The sequence below is a fragment of the Puma concolor genome, chromosome E2 (assembly GCF_028749965.1).
Source record: "Puma concolor isolate L17-30 chromosome E2, mPumCon1.1.hap2, whole genome shotgun sequence".
In the NCBI taxonomy this organism is placed as follows: Eukaryota; Metazoa; Chordata; class Mammalia; order Carnivora; family Felidae; genus Puma; species Puma concolor.
In genome coordinates this window covers 7,874,396-7,891,229 of record NC_141681.1, presented here as the reverse complement: position 1 = coordinate 7,891,229, position 16,834 = coordinate 7,874,396, and the positions used below count along the sequence as shown (strand labels likewise).

Below are 16,834 nucleotides of genomic sequence, written 5' to 3'. Positions count from 1 at the left end.
GTCATGATCTCGCAGTTTGTGGGTTCGAGCCCCGCATCAGGCTCTGTGCTGACAGCTGGGAGGCTGGAGCCTGCTTTGGATTCTGTATCTCCCTCTCTCTGCCCCTCCCCCACTCACGCTCTGTCTCTCTCAAAAATAAACAAGCATTAGACTTGGACATCAAAGACCAGTCTGGATGTCCTGATTTAATCTGAATGGAAACAGGCAAAACCTGGAGTGATTTTTCTCCACAGAAAACAAGCTAAGCCCAGGCTAATGCAAATAAGGTCCCAGAGGAGTTTAATCAGGTTAATTGAAAAATTACCTAAAGAGATGCCAAATTCGAAACGTGCCTATCTATTCACAGAGGAGTCTCCTAGTCAATATTTTGTTGGCCAAACTATTTGCTTAAAAGGAAGGATACTACAAATCTTTGAATTTGGGCCCTTCCTTTGTTGAGACCTGCCCTCCTCTTAATTTTAAATTATTATGTTTAACCCCAAATCAATAGAATTTATAACCCTTATCTCAGCAAAAGAATTTTTCTTAGGAAAAAAATGCTCTGTTTTAACTTAGATCAGTGTTTTCAGACTGCCTCGAGATCTCAAAATGTAAACACCTCTGGGCTGACTGGGCGAGGCTCTGTCCCTCACCTGCGCTGGTAGAGGCTTCCCTCCCGAGACACTCTTGCCTGTTTTACGTGTACTGAGCTTAGTCCTCATCCTGCTCTTTAAAAGAGGGGGTTTGCAGAGCCACTGACTTAGGTGGGCAGGGGCCAGAGCCAGAGGGCCCTCACGCAGCATCGGGTCCAACACCGCCACGGTCCAGACACAGTGGGAAACCAGAGTGGCTTCCTGGGGGCAGAATCCAGATGGTTTCTTCACTCAGGGAAGGGGTGGGCAGGACCTAAAAACTGCCTCTAAAGTATAAAGAAGCGTCCAATCTCTGTAGGCAAAATACAGCTTTTAATGACCGCTGTACTACAACCATTTCTGGATTTCCAGTGTTCTGCAAAAACCACGAAACAGAAAAAGAAATAAACACCTAAACTAGAGACATTACAAAGACCAAAGCAGATGTTTACAAACACAGTCATATGTTCTGTCTACCCATCATGTGGGGGGACAGGAAGTCCAGAGTTCCAAGTACAACCTATCTTAAGCAAATGCAAACTACGTAATTACAGAGCAGCTAAGTGGTTACTCATATTACAAAATGGTTTTTCAGAGCATTTCTCTACATAGCGTGGTCACTTGGCACTTAAAATATAACTCATTTACAAATGTTTAATTTATATACAACTTTGGGAAACATGCATTGGGGTAAAATGAGGGAAGAAGGAGGACAGGGGAAGGGAGAAAGTAACATCCCTATTCCGTGTCTGTCTGGAGTTGTACAGTTCCCAAATATTAGACGAAGGTAAGGCTGGAGGAAGCTCGAAGGGTGGCAATAATAATCACAGCAACATTTAAAAAAAAAAATTATTCTTAACCTGCTTCCCAAGATGGACTTTATAGACCTCACATGGCTAAAACTTTTCCGGACGTGGAGACTAGCATGAGGCTATAAGTACATGAAACCCTGGCACACGCAGCATGTCGTGGGTATGGTATATCCATGGATATAAGGTTAAGACACCTTGGACACGAGGATATTCATTTGGACGTAGGCTGGAGTTATCTATGAAAGCAATGTTCCAGATCTTTGTTGCAAGAGAAAATGAAGCAGCAAATCGATATCTGCCTGGTTCAAGAGATCAGGAGATAATTTGGTCTAAACAAGCCCTGACACTAAGCTTAAGGCATTGGGGTGGGGAGGAGAGAGCCCCTGCCAGTTGGCTCAGGGCTGACTTGGGCATCACTGAGGGATGGTCCTTCAGAGTCCCCGCCGTCCGCACGGCTTCCAGCGGGGAGTAGAGAGACGAGGCAGGCAGAGGCAAGGGTGGCATTTGTGTTTGCATTGTGTGAGTGGCTAGGCAGCAGAAGCAGGTGACACATACGTATGGGAGCTTTGAGAATACATCAGAACCCGCACAGTGAGGTTCAATTTCCCCTGGTTCTACTGCCAAAAAAAGGACAGGGCAAGGGAGGGTGGGAGGAAAGAGTGCAGCAGAAAAGAAGGACGGGACGGGGCGGGAGAGAGACAGGGAGAGGATGAGTGAACTTCAACCAGTGGTCATTCCCAGGGAATCCTATTGTGGCAACTCAGAGGAGTCTGTGAGTGGAGACAGGAATAACAACTCTGCTCACTGTGAGGGAGGGCAAGAGAGTTTTCGGGAACACTTTGGTCTCCAACGTTTTGGGCCTGTTTTCCTGCTTGGCCTCCGTGAGAACGAGCTTTTGGGTGTTCACGGCAGGTCTTGGCTCCCTGGCTTTGAATCTGGCTTTGTAGTTTTGCGCCCCCTGTTTCTGCAAAAGCTGCACGGTGGCCGGACAGCGCACGTTGCCGGGATCGGGAGGGCACACCAGGTGTTTCTCGGGCAGGAAGGACCAGTGCAGGCAGCCCCTCTCGTGATCCGCCAGCAGGGGTGCGGGGGCCGCCCGGGGAGGGAAAGGCAATGTGTCATTGACCTTAGGGTGCTCGGCCAGCTCAACAGGTCTCTTTTCACCTTTCCCGTCAACCCTTTTCAGTCCACGCGCACAAGCCACACACTCATCCTTTTCCACGCTCAGCACCTTCTCTTCTGGCTGCAAGAAAAAGTTCTTACTCTTCTTACCCAGAACATCCAAGCCGTATGGGGGTGAAGCCTTCAGGGGAGGTAGGACTAAAAGGGCCCTGGAAGTCAAGGAGTCTGAGATGGAGGGACCTTGGCCCGGGCCCTTGCCCCTAATAGCCTCAGGGGTGGCCCAGTCTTCCTTGCACCAAATAAACTCCTTTATTTGCAGACTTTTTTTCTCTCCCTGACTGGAAGTGGGAAAGCAGATCTTGCTAATCTCCCCGGAGGCAGTGGTGGGGCCTCGGCGGGCCCCCTGAGTCTGGGAGGGGCTGCCTTGAGCCTTCTCCAGACCCACAGACCCCGACTTCCCCACCTCCGACTGAGGCCCGGCCTCAGAACTCCCTTGGGAGAGACTGACACAGAGTAAGCAGCTGCTGGCACTTTCTCTCACCCTCGTCTTTTTAAGCTTCTTCCTGGACCAGATGCAGGCCGTTGGAGATGTCCTTCCCCAGCCTTGCACCTGCAAATACAGCAGCATGTTACTCCCGGCCGAGCTGCTCAAATCTAGCTGCCCCAGCTCTGGACACATCCCTATTTGGGCCATCCTATTTGACCTGATACTTTTCTTAAAACTGACTCACCATTTTTAAAAAATTTTCACTCTGTTTTAGCCTCATACTAAGTGATAGTATTGGTAATAGCATTTGTAGGAGTATTTGTTAATCTGAAACCCTAGCAATAGGGTTTAATACTAAAATACTAGGCAAAAATACCATACATGGGCATCTTGATGTGCTGGCTATATACTTTTTCAGATGCACATTAAAATAAAGCCAGAGCTCTTAAAATCAGAACTGTTTGTATTTATGGGACACCTGGGTGGCTCAGTCAGTTAAGCATCCAATTCTTGGTTTTGGCTCAGGTCACAATCCCAGAGTAATCTGGAACTTTGATCTTTCTACGGATGTTTACAGATGTTCTGTCTCATCTACTAAACAGGTGTGCCTGATGAGTCAGCAAATGTCCTCCACCTCCTTGACCCTAAGTCACCAGAGCTGCTGCGTAAACTCCAGATCCCTGAGCCTCACCCCAACACACTAAGCCCATACTCAGAAGATGGACTTGGGCAGGAGGTTTTAAAAAAGCACCCCATGTGAGCCTTGGGTCGAGGCTGGTACAAAGCATTTGGATCTCCAGGGTGTTCAGGTGGCCTGACAGGGGATCCAAGTCCAGAGATGGGGGTCAATGACACCTGGTCTTTTGATCCTCACAGGTAGGCTGTCACAAGTAGGCTAAATGTTGGCACAAAGGTCCAGATTTCTGCCAGGATCAAGAGCCAAGCTGCAATTGCAAGGTGACTGTGCCTCCCTCCGGAGTCCCCACAGAGCTCCCAAGTGGTGTGGGTGCCCCCAGGGCTCCAGTAGGGAGAGACCAACATAGTGACAGGAAAGGCCCCTTGTGCTGGGCCGGTTTGGGCCAGAAGTGAACAGTCCCGAGGCACCCCATGCTGTGAGATCCCTTGGTTCTACACACAGGAACCGCTCATAAATCGCTGCCAGCAGAGTGCTCTCCGTCCTCATTCGTGTGCTGGCAGCCAGGCCCCCGGCACCAGCACAGGAAGTACCAAAGGGCCACAAGCCAGTGCAGGAAAGGCCTCTGTCACACCTGCTGAGATAAGGCCGCCCAAGGAGCCGGGCAGGGCTGGGTGGCCGGAGAGAGTGAAGGGCAGCAGGTGGTTAAGCGGAAGGAGATGGTGTGGCACGATCATCCTCGACAGACCGTGAGCGGCAAACATACTCTGAGCACGGGGCACGTGCGGCATTTCTTTCAAGAAAATTCTTGAGTTCTGAACAGCCTTTGGATATGTACACATTGCAAAGTCGTTACTTTCCAGTGGTGAACAGAACCTTCTAAACTTGGAAAGTCAGATCCTCAGGTAGAACTGTCTGTAACACTGACTGATCTGGCGGGAGCAAGGCAGGGGTGGGTGGTGCCACAGAGAGAGCACAAGACAAGGGTCCTGCAGACACGGCTCCATCAACTGCCAAGTGGGCTGGGGGGGTTGCTCTGCCGTGTCTTGGCCTCCATTTCCATAGTCATAATTAGATCAGGGTCTCTCAACCTCAGCACTTCTGACAAACTAGGGCGTGTTATGGATTGCATGATTGTGTTTCCCCAAATTCCTATGTTGAAGCCCGAGTCCCCAAAGTGATGGAATTTGGAGGTGGGGCCTTTGGGAAGTAACTAGGGTTGATGAAGTCAAGACGGTGGGGCCCTCATCATGGGATTCGTGCCCTTATAAGACGAAGAGGGGATAAGGGGTCCCTCTCTGCTCGCACCACCAAGGAGGGCCATGTGAGCACAAAACCGGGAAGAGGCTCCCTGCCCAGAACCCAGCCATGCTGGCACCCGGATGCTGGATGCCCACCGTCCATAACTGTGACAAAGAAATGTCTGTTGCGTGAGCTCCCCAGTGTGTGGTATTCTGTGATGGCACTCCTGAACGAACACAGAGCCGGGCCATTCCCTGTGGCAGGGACTGTCCTGGGCACTACAGGATATGGAGCAGCACGACTGGCCTCAGCCCAGTAGATGCCAGTAGCACCCCCTTCCCCTCATCCCTAGTTGTGGGACATTGCCAAGCATCACCTAGGAATCACTGAACTTGATGCTAATAAAGTTCTGTTTACCTATGGAAGGTCAGATATCTTTGGACATCCTAATGTTTTCCAGTGTGACATCCTTACAGTTCTAAATTTAGGATTCTAGTATTGATTCTAAGAATAGTTTAAGAATAAACCCACGGAGTTCTGAGTGGAACCACTAGGACAGAAATCTCATGTCTCTTGGGGAGCTTAGCCCAGCAGTTAAGGAGCTTGGGGTCTGGAGCCCAGAAGAGCTGGATTCGAGCCCTGCCTTGGCCACCGGCACACTCTTTCACATTTTGGGTGCCTCACTGTCCTTGTCCCAAAAGTAAGGCCTCAATAATACGTGCCTCATAGGGCTGTTGAGAGGCTGAATGAACTGATGTGTGTAAAGCACTGAGTCCTGTGCTGGCCAGTACTAACTGGCCACAAACACCCAATAAAAGGTGCCGCTATTATCATTATTTATATTGTACCTCTATTCCTAAACTTCCTGTCTTGATCATTTATCGATTTTTTGGGTAATAACTATTTTTGAAAAAAGCGAAAGGCCTGCACCAAAACACAGGCTTGTGAGACACCTCAGTGAAGAAGATACTCACGGCTTCTTCCCATCCAGTTCCGATGACGAAGTCACGGGCTTTTTCGTCTTGTTCAAGCGTAATGTCGCTGATGTGGAGAAGACAACAAACGTGATTCTTCTCGCTTCTTTCATCTGGGCAAGTATAGGTTAATTCCGTTTTTTCTGGGCTTTGAGTCTCATCGTTTTCACTATTTTCTAACTCAGCCGCATTTTCCTGACAGAAATCCATCACCGTGATAGTTGCTGAAGGTTTTTAACATCTTCTTCCTGCAGCATGAAATGAGGGCTGAACTTAGTTTTTAATACTGGTTTCTTAAAGATCAACTCGACAATTCGGGCGAAATAACGTCAAGACACATTCACGAAGAGACCGAGAAGAAATATTACAAAAGCATCCATTGCCAGCTATCGATATTATAAAAGATATGGCCAATTTGAAAGACTAATGGGTTTAATTAAAGATCAAAGTTGGGATCGAGGAAAAGCAGACAGGGAGATGTCAGCTCAGTCTCTATCCCGGATCATGGCATAGAACACAGCAAGGAATATAGGGTCAAGCACCCCTACCCTCCACTTCAAAACAGTCCAGATGCTACTGTGCTAACACCATGGGAAATGTGTTGAGCACGCGTGCAGCCCAGCCTCTTCTTTCCCTTTCCGGCAACTCTGGACACCAGGCAGAGGCTAGGCAGCATGTGGTCTAGACTAAGTCAGTCCGCTCACTAATCTACCCTAATCTACCCTGGATGATTGGTGTTCTTACGAAAAGGGTGATCTGGACACAGACACGCAGAGAGGGAGGCCGTGTGAGGAGGCCCAGGTTGAAGACTGCAAGCCACGGAGGGGGTCCCGGAGCAGATCCTTCCCTCACGGCCCTCGGAAGGAACCAACTCCGTCGATACCTTGATTTTGGACTTCCAGCTTCCGGGACTGTGAGGCAGTGCATTTCTGTCATTCAAGCCACTCGGTCTGTGGTGATGCCATGTCATGGCAGCCCCCGTGCACGCTAGTACCCCGCGTGGTGGTAACGGCAGTGGTGGCAGTGATGCTGAGGGTGATGCTGTCTATCCTTAACTGATGTTCTCTCAGGTTGAAAAACGGAACTTGGCATTGATAATCCAGTCAAAGAGATAGGAAAGTCATCATCCTGATCAGGAGCACAGATCTGGTTGCCAAACAGCCAGGGTTCCAATCTTATTGCCAGCTGCACGACCTTGGGCCAATTACCTTTCTGGGTCTGTTTGCTCATCTAGAAGACGGGGGTGCTTATACTACATTCCTACAGACAGATGCTCCTCCTGGGGACCCCGCAAGTGGCAGAGATGAATCTCAGAGCCTGGGGACCTCCAATGGTCCAGCTGAATGCTGAGGGACAGCCAGCGCCTTCTTGAGCTTTCCTTGCTTATAATGACACAGAGGCCCCTGGGATGACACACGTTGCTTTCTCTCACCCTGACGCGATCCCCACCAGAAGCCCACTTGTAACATTTTCTGTCGAGGTAACTTCGTATAACGATATCTGTTTAATTACCATTTTGGCTTTTTCATATAGGCTTAAAGGGGCATTTTGATGCTAATAAAATTCCGTTTACCTATGGAAGGTCAGATATCTTTGGACATCGTAATCTTTTCCAGTGAGACATCAGAGGAAATGAGTGAAATCTGAAGGGGGAGAAAAAAAGGGAAAAAGAAGTGACTGAAAACCAGGAGTGCTATTCTCTTTAGAAACAGAAGCATGATTAAGGGCCAGACTGTGCAAACCGGCCCGGACCTTTCATCTTGTAAAATTCCACTTCAGGCACGGCTCAGGCCAAGGCAGCTCCGGACCCGGTCCTGTTCTCTTCTGAATTACAAATACGTTTATGCCACACAACCCAAAGGACTTAACAAGTATGCAGTTCGGAAGGAAAAAAGCAGATTCCAAAGCAAAGCCACGTATTTAAACGATAACTGTACGCGTGAGGTTAATAGAGAAAAGAGATATTGTTCAGGAGACATGAAGTATCGTTAGAATGTTCAAATCCATAAGAAAAAAAAAGTTCTGTGCTTGAAGTATCTCTGCTGGCAAGGTGCTCACTACTTAGAAAGTCTGCTCAATGGCAAAGAGCTCTAATTTACTGGTTCTCAAAGTTGGCAGCACCTTGGAATCATCAGGCCCACATCCTGCCCACAGAGATCCTGATTCTAATTGGTCTGGGCCAAGTCTGGCCATCGCTATCGTAAAAACCACCCTGGGCGACCGTACAACGCAGCAGGGCTCTGAGGAAGATCTTCCTTATAGGGAACCAGCACTGGTTTCCCTGCCCCCTCAATATCCTCCACTTGGCGTCCTCATTTTGTGCTCCAGAGCACGGCTCTGTGAGGGAAAGCCTTCCCAGCCATGGGTGGGCTTCACGAGGTCTAGGACACCTCTGAAAATGCTCAAGCACTCTTCCAGGAAGGGGCCCGCATCAGTGTCACAAAGCCGTCCGTGGCTACAAAAGGCTGAAGAGTCATCGATCCGAAGGCTGCCCGATGCCTCAGCTTTTCAACAGCCCTGTGAAAAGGCTGCACGTGCTCTTCTCTCTCTCAGGTTAACCATCTCCAGCTCCTCCGACTATTTGTTGGAGGTCATGAGGAACTGTGAAAGCTGAGAGGAGGACAAGATTATCTCTACGTATGTCTATATCGAGACAAAGGAACAGCGGGGGCCAAAGAGGCGGTCTCGGGGAAGGCCCTGTTCTGGAGTCAGTGGAAGTCGGACCCAGTGAGGGCACCAGAAGTGCCAGTCACATCATATTCCAAAGTGCCAAAAGAAACCCAGGTGACGGTAATATTAAATAATAAAAATAAGCGGTTACATAGCTCTTTTTACGCACCAGGCGTTGTTGTAAGCACTTTACATGTTTGTTATAAATACTGCATTTTGTGAGTACGTGACTCCTTTCATGGAGGATCATGGGAACGATATTGGCTCCTTGTGACCAAAAGCGAAGAATCATCTCTGAAATCAGTAACCACAGTATCCTTAGTCAAATGGTCAGATTACTGCATACCAGATTGCGATGCTCCTCTGAGACACGGATGTTCAAGCTGGGTCAGGATGCCCCACTACTAAAACAGAATGTTGGTGGTCTTTTCTAATTAGAAAAAAAAAAAAAGTCAGTTAGTGGAGAGAACAGTCTTAGTGTTAAATTTTTCTCCAATAATCGTGCCTTCAAGTTGTATTGCCCATTCTTGTCTTCCAGCTCATGTAAGAGATAACAAATAGAAATGTCCAAGAAGCGGGGTGCCTGGGTGGCTCAGTTGGTTTAGCGTCCAACTTCGGCTCACGTCATGATCTCATGGTTTGTGAGTTCGAGCCCTGCATTGGGCTCTGTGATGACAGCTCAGAGCCTGGAGCCTGCTTCGGATTCTGCGTCTCCCTCTCCCTCTGCCCCTCCTCTTCTAACACTTTGTCTCTCTTCTCTCTCTCAAAATTAAATACACATCAAAAATTTTTTTTAAAAAAGAAAAGAAACGTACAAGAAGCAATTAAAGAGCTAAAAGAGTGGATATGTGATTTCTTACAAATTGTATGCACTCTTACTTTGATGTTGAAATGTAAAGATTTGCATGGATGTAATAGTCATATTTTCTGAGAGTAAAATTATGGCTAGTTTACAGATGTGAGGTAAATCAATAGGTCATGCTATTCCACTTTCCTCACTTCCATGGAGCTTTACATTCCTGTAACTGAGAGCTCATTACTTTAAAAGCATCTTTTTTCATTCCACTGGTAGCTCTAAAGATTAGAATGTTCTCAAAACAAGACATCTGCAAGCCTGAAAATTATGCCTCTGAGTTCCTGGTGTTGCTCCCAAAAGCAACATCTGATAATCCTGAAAATAACTGAAGACAGCTATTATTTCTTCAGATGGGAATCTCAAATTCCCTCATCTTAAGAACGCCCAATTGCCTGTCAATGTCTTTAAAATATAGTACCTTTCAAATGAGTATTTGAAAAATATTTCAAATGTGGTCTGGCGAGAAATGTCTAGTTTGAAATCTGACTCTCTTTGCTCTAAAATCTACACCTACTAATTGAACAAAGATTGCTGCATTTTTTTTTTAAGCTATATCACAACCTTGATTAACACTGAGCTTGGGGTCAACTATAACGTCTACATTTTTTTCCCCACATGAATTGTTAATAATCCCTGTCTTCTTCACTCCACATACATGCCGTTAATTTTCTTTTTGAATTGTTTTCTTTTTCTTTTCTTTTCTTTTTTTTTTTTTTTTTTTTTTTTGCTAGATATAGACCTCTAAATGGATCTGATCCTTCTAAAATTTTCTCCATGTTGGACCACCAATCCAACCTGCTTAGATAACAGTGAATCTGACTGTGACACCCCACAGTTTGGCCATTCCTTTCCACTTTAACACTCTACTAATTTGAGGGGCATACATCCTCTTAAGTCACTGATAAAATGTTGGTGAGGAGAAGGTAAAGGACAATGCCATGTGGATATGCCTTGTACTTGGACGTTTATTAAGTACCAACCAGGTGTAAATTCACCTCGCTATACAATTATCTGGCATACATGTATAAATCTCATCTACAGCATTCTTGATCTATCTATCAATTTAGGCAATCTTTTTTCTTTTAGGTTATTTATTTATTTTTGAGAGAGAGGGAGAGCACGTGCATGAGCGTGACGAGGGGTGGCAGAATGAGAGGCAGAGGGAGTGGGAGAGAGAGAATCCCAAACAGGCTCCATGCTGAGCCTGGAGCCCAATGCAGGGTTCGATCTCATGTCTGTGAGATCATGACCTGAGCCAAAATCAAGACTTGGACACTTCACCGACCGAGCCACCCAGGTGCACGCATTTCTTTAAAAAAGGAATTTTACCAGGTGTTATAGGAATTTACATTTACATTGATGTCTATTTATTTTTAAAATATTTAGGGGTGCCTGGGTGGCTCGGTTGGTTAAGTGCCCGACTTCGGCTCAGGTCATGATCTGGCAGTCCATGAGTGTGAGTCCCAAGTCAGGCTCTGTGCCAACAGCTCAGAGCCTGGAACCTGCTTTGGATTCTGTGTCTCCCTCTCTCTCTTCCTCTCCCCTGCTCGCCCTCTGTCTCTCTCAAAAATAAACATTAATTTTTAAAAAATTTATTGTCTATGTTAGGGATGATTGTCAGTTCCAAACAGTTCCAATACAACTGGAAGGTTGTGTCGAGAAGGATGTTAAGACTTGGACAATGGAGGGGGCGCCTGGGTGGCACAGTCGGTTAAGCGTCCGACTTCAGCCAGGTCACAATCTCACGGTCCGTGAGTTCGAGCCCCGCGTCAGGCTCTGGGCTGATGGCTCAGAGCCTGGAGCCTGTTTCCAATTCTGTGTCTCCCTCTCTCTCTGCCCCTCCCCCGTTCATGCTCTGTCTCTCTCTGTCCCCCAAAAAATAAATAAACGTTGGAAAAAAAAAAAAAAAGACTTGGACACTGGAGGAAAGAGGTCTGTGGTTGATTAACAATGTCAGCCAGGGAATAAAGAGAGGTAGCATGTGCGCCACCTATTTGCCATGGCTTATATAAAAAGATTCAAATCCTTACTCTAGATTCCTACACCTGGCTGACACATTCCCAGGCAACTAACTGTGAGGGAAATGTTGATGGGCCAGGAGAGGAGGTGAAAAGCCCCGGCGAGGGGTTTAAGTCAAAAGCAAGCTATAATCCCTCAAAACTCCTTGCCACCACCTTGGCTCTACACCATGCCCTACGCCCCACCTCCATCTTCCTGGAAGTTTCAGGTTTAAAGGAATTTTCAATCTATGTCAGAATTTCAGCCAGGAGAGAAAGATGGTTTCCTGGCAGCCTCAGCTGGAATTCTGAATGGATGTTCTGTGGATCCTTAACAATGTATCGAAAGAAGAAATCAATGAATATAAACACTGTGAGGCATGGTAGAAGTGAAGTTTCTTAATATAGAGCTAAGCTTCAGGCATGTGAAGTGGTTCAATACGTCTTGAAGATTGGCTTGGGCATGCTGATCACTGGTAATAAAGTTTCTAAAGGAAAATGATTTGAAGACTTCAATCTAATTTACAGTTTTAGAACACAACTTGGCGGGGAGTTGAATCTTTGCCTCAAAGCGAAGCACATGCACCGCTCGCTCGCACAATTTGTTCACGTTTTCAAGAGTATAAATCTTATCTCTCCATGTTAATTATCTGTGCCTTATACTTATTATGTGTCCACAGAGCACAGCAGCTTTGATGATGCATAGAATGATTCCTAGGGGAATCGTCCCTCCAGATCAGACCTTTTTTACTCAGTCCCAGTCTCCCAGCTTTCCGCTCTTTCCACCCATTCACTCATTCAGTGCCTATTAGATGCCTAACTCCGGGGATAAAAGAGTAAAGCAACGCCTGTCTTCTGGGTATCACCCAGTTTACAAGTCTACACGAAAGCACAAGTCATCAAATACACGCAATCCACCTGTTGCTCCTAAAGCCTAGGCGTTTCACAGCGGACTCTTCTCTTTACTAGAATAGCCCCTCCCCTTCCCCCAGTCTCCTTCCCTTCTTCCAAGATCCTTCTTTGTTCCTTAGGTAGCTCCTTCTCTTCCTCCAGCATCCAGCAGCTCCTACCGTGTCACAAAAGACGCCTACTCTTCTTTCAAGAGTTGTCCTCTCCAGCAAAACGTCCCCCCTTGCCCACAAGCCCCTCCCCTTCCTCCTTTGCCCCTCCCCCACGGGCTCCGCCCACTCTGCGGCTCCTCCCACCGCCCCACCCACATACTCACCGCCCCCCCTAGGCCCCTCCCACTCTTATTCCAGCCCCTCCCCCGGCCCACACTACCTCCCCCTTTTGCCTCCCGGCCTCGGTGCGCAGCTTCCTTTCGAACTGGGCAGGGTCTCTCGCTCCGCCGCCCGTGCAGTGGTCCGGGGCCTTGGCCGGGAGGCGGGGAAGCGGCCGCGGCCGCTCACACCCTTCTGTGGGGCCCACAGGATGGAAGGCTCCGGGACAACCAAGTACCCCCGCAGCGGGCGAGGGCGACAGTTGCCCCGGGTTACGGACGCGCTGGGGGCGGAGCGGGGCGGTGGGCGGGGCCCGCGGGGTCTGTGGCGGAAGTGACGCCAGGCCCGCTGGCGTAACAAAGCTGAGCGCGGGAGGCGCTGCTGGCTGACGGCCCTGGGCACGTGCTCCCGGCAGGCTCTGCGCGGCTGCGCACCTTCCACGGGAGAGAGGATCCCTGGCCCGAGGTGGGCGCCCGAGGCGGCGTTTGAGGTAAGGTGTGAGCCCGAGCGCGAGTCAGGGAAGTAGACGCAGCGGCTTCATGCCCGCCGGACGCTGGAGTTAGTGACGAGGACCGGCCTCCACTCACAGGCGCGCACTGCTGGCCTGGGCGGGATGGTGCTGGGGGGAGGCGGGGGCTGTCCGCGTTGTCGGATGCTCAGCAGCATCCGTGGCCTCCACTCTTTAGGTTCCCGGCTTTGCTAGCTGTCCCCAGACCGCCCCTTCTCCAGGAGAACGACTGCGGGAGGGTGATGCGGGCCAAGTTTCTAGTGGAATCTCCTCATCCTTAACTTTCTGGCCCCCAGTTGCTCAACGGGTAGGTGCTAGTTTGAATCCACCGGCGGCACGAGGGTAGCACCCGTTGAACTTGTCGCGGTACAGCGCTGTGAGGCGGACATGGGCATCTTGTAAACGAACGAAGGGAAATGGCCGTGATCACATCCCGAAGTCAGATGAGGAACTGGAACAGTGGAAGGCTAGCCACCCCCTCCTCCTCTCCCTTTGGTCCTGTTACTTTTGGGCACCTCAAGGCGCAGCCAAGGCTGGGAACCTGTAGCTGGACTCAGCTCAAGTCTGATTCCAAAGCCTGTCTGCTTTCTAGTTTTTTCAAGTGTGAATGTTTGTCTTGTATAAATGCATTAGAATGTCTTTCACAGCACTGTGATTAAGAGGCATTTGGAGAGATGGCTTTGTATTACTGCTTTTGCACCGAACATACCGTATTAGAAAGTCTAGGGAGCCTATGGAAAGACTTGTGTAACATTGCTCTAGGATGTTACAACAAATACTTTTCTAGATAGGACTTTTTTGGTTATCATTTCTTTACCTACAATATGCATATTTGGATCTTGTTGTATATCACAACCTGGAAGTAAATGGTATGCCTAAAACAATTGTGCAAAACTGCGTAACTTCAGAGGCACCTGGGTGGCTCAGGTAATGGTATCACAGTTGGTGAGTTTGAGCCCCGCATCAGGCTCTGCACTTGACGGTGTGGGGTGTGGCGTTTGCTTGGATCCTGTCACTTTCTCTCTCCCCCTCCCCCGCTCATGCTCGCTGTCAAAAATAAACATTAAAAAGTTACACCACTTTTTGAAAAGTATTGAAAGAAATGTAAATTTAATGAGTTTGATACCCACCAATACTTAAAAATATAAACGAATTAAAAGATGTAAATTCTTCCTTTTTCTATTTATTCATATTTGTATTTTTATTCTTACTACACAGAACTTTATTCTGACATTTATGGTCAAAGATTTATTGAGTAGTCTTGTCATTTTCCTGTTCAATAAAAGAATAATTTGAAAATCAAACTTAAATTTTTTCATAAGACCATAAGGCTGAAACAGTTCCTTGTTTTTCCGGATTGAGAATTATCTCCATTCCTACTCATCTGACAGACAGTAGGAATGTATTACGTGTTGATAAATACTAAATTTATCAGTATCAGAAGTGTATCAGAATGAAATGGGTGGGGCTGTTCCTCCCCTAGTCCCAATTCATGTATCTGTGCATAAATATCACATACTGCTAGAATGAGATTCAACCCCAATTTTATTTAATTTTTTAATGTTTATTTTTGAGAGAGAGAGGCAGAACTGCACGGGAGGAGAGGCAGAGAGAGACGGAGACACAGAATCCAAAGGAAGCTCCAGGCTCTGAGCTGTCAGCACTGAGTCCGACCTGGGGCTAGAACCCATAAACCATGAGACCATGACCTGAGCTGAAGTTGGACACTCAACCGACTGAGCCACCCAAGTGGCCACCCCCCCCCCCACTTTTTAAATATATGTAACCTGAGGTACCTTGTTCATTTGAAGATGCATATGAAAGAGGTTTTGTTATAGCAGTTTCCCCCAAAGTTTTTTTTAACTCCTTTACACACAGAAATCACATAATTATTCACCAACAAAAAAAATGTAATGATCAGCTGACAGTTTGGTTAGGTCTTCACTTCTTATGAACAAAATTTGAAATCACCTGACTAGCAGAAGGATTTGTTACCCCATCATTAAAGCTACTTTCTGTTTCTGGGAAGTATACCAAACATTTAAACTAAGTATTTTACTAAATGACTTTTTTTTTTAAATTTTTAATGTTTTATTTATCCTTGAGAGAGAGAGAGAGAGAAAGAAAAGAGCATGAGCGAGGGAGGGGCAGAGCTAGAGAGGGACACAGCACCTGAAGCAGGCTCCAGGCTCTGAGCTGTCAGCACAGAACCTGACGCAGGGCTCAAACTCATGAACCATGAGATCACGACCTGAGTCGGAGTCAGATGCCCAATGACTGAGCCGCCCAGGTGCCGCACTCTTAATTAAACTTGACTGTAAGCACATTCTCATAAACACGTGGAAGTTGGAAGATCTGGTAACTGATTTCCTTCAGAACAGTGCCTGCATCCCCATTTGAAATAGGCTAGCAGTAATCACTGTTGAAGTTTAGCAGGTAAAAACCTGATAGGGTGACTCAGTAGAGACATTAAGGAAAAAGTGTGTTTAGCTAGTCATGCTTACAAAAAGCCAATATAGACTGAATCAAGATATCACAAACTCTAGTAGAGTAAGATCCCAGGGTGAGCAAAGGAAGGTTTCAAAAACAGAAAGATGGAGGCAGGACATCATTGAAAACTGTATTTTCTATTTAATTTTGCTGCGAACCTAAATCTGCTCTGAGAAATAGTCCATTTAAAAGGGAAAAAAACAGAGAAAGGGAAAACACTGATGGGGGTAGGTGGTGAGTAGTAAAGCCATTTGCAGGGAAGAAAATTTAATCTGGGTGTAAAGTGAGGGCCCTCTGAGGAAGGCAGATGTGCGACTGGGTCTGAAACAATACAGTGATTGCTAAGCAGTAATGAAGACAGTTACAATTAGCATAATTTTTAAAACTGAAGGTGAACAGTGCTGGTATTTTAGCCCCAGAAAAATTGGAAAAATTCAGGAATTCTGATTTGCTGAGAGCTTATCTGAAATACCTGCCTAATTTTATACTGGCACACCTATACAGAGAGCCCTATAGCAGTTTCTTTCTTAAAACTTAACACTTCAACTTCTTTAAACTCTGAGACGATAATATAATTTTTGAGGTGATAAAAACAAAATCTTTAATACTTCTTGGGTAACCTGTTCCATTTCTTGAGTTTTAATTATCAGCAAGCATTATTCAAAACTTTTTATTAAACTGCCCTATTAAGACCAAAACCATTCAAAAGGAATAGGAGATCAGAAAAGTTAAATTCTGTTGATTTACTCTATGGAGGGCCATTCGATGCCTGTTATATCTGGCAGCATTGTAATAGAAACAAGGGTCAAAATGGTTCTGTATTCTAAATAGCAAGAGTAAGTTGCCATAATGTTCTGCTCTTGGAGAAAACTCAGAGTGAGCCTAATAAGGCAAGTGTGTGTCTTTGGGAAAGGACAGGAGAGAGAATAAACTGCCCATCTCTTTGAGATTACAATCACTGATGTACTTTCACTCTAGGACTGCCATTTTTCCTTGCTTCCCCCCTCCTTTAGCACATTGATCTTCCCTCCCCACCACCCCGATTCCAATTTAAGTATCTTTATAGTAACATGAACTAAAGAACTGAAGAATGAACCAGAAAAGGTGAAAATCTTAAATGACTTCCCAGCTCTTTATGTGTCTTATCCTCTCCACCACCTTTTTTTGTGAAATGGTGGTAGTTACGGGTCTGTCCTTCTTAGCTCTGGCTA

The 16,834-nt window shown here is 46.8% G+C and overlaps 1 protein-coding gene and 1 long non-coding RNA gene across 17 annotated transcripts in view; one reads left to right on the top strand and one right to left on the bottom strand.

Moving 5' to 3' along the window:
• Positions 1-925: 925 nt before the first annotated feature.
• Positions 926-14,880, bottom strand: CE2H16orf46 (chromosome E2 C16orf46 homolog). 8 transcript variants are annotated; one of them, XM_086688838.1, is made up of 6 exons: positions 12,687-14,273; positions 8,899-8,982; positions 7,456-7,525; positions 5,883-6,130; positions 3,087-3,155; positions 926-2,666 (listed from the first exon to the last, which is right to left on the bottom strand). In XM_086688838.1, exons 4-6 carry the CDS (start codon positions 6,090-6,092, stop codon positions 2,184-2,186), a joined length of 762 nt encoding a protein of 253 aa, XP_086544964.1. In that variant the 5' UTR covers positions 6,093-6,130; positions 7,456-7,525; positions 8,899-8,982; positions 12,687-14,273; the 3' UTR covers positions 926-2,183. The 8 variants fall into 8 exon arrangements, with proteins under 8 accessions (XP_086544964.1, XP_086544957.1, XP_086544958.1 ...); XM_086688831.1 differs by having other exon boundaries at positions 926-3,155; positions 12,687-14,879; XM_086688832.1 differs by lacking the exon at positions 12,687-14,273 and adding an exon at positions 12,476-12,537 and having other exon boundaries at positions 926-3,155.
• LOC147573348 (uncharacterized) overlaps positions 12,899-16,834 on the top strand; it is a 125,863-nt gene continuing 121,927 nt past the window's right edge. For all 9 annotated transcript variants that reach the window (XR_015244651.1, XR_015244656.1, XR_015244657.1 and 6 more), the window contains exon 1: positions 12,899-13,115. This is a non-coding gene — a long non-coding RNA (uncharacterized LOC147573348). The remainder of the gene's footprint in view (positions 13,116-16,834) is intronic.

What these genes read in the sequence shown, in the direction of transcription:
- CE2H16orf46 (XM_086688835.1), bottom strand. Translation starts at nt 6,092, where the DNA reads ATGGATTTCTGTCAGGAAAATGCGGCTGAGTTAGAAAATAGTGAAAAC. An exon ending in GAACTGGATGGGAAGAAGCC is followed by an intron (nt 3,156 to 5,882) that starts GTGAGTATCTTC and finishes CTGTATTTGCAG; the next exon opens with GTGCAAGGCTGGGGAAGGAC.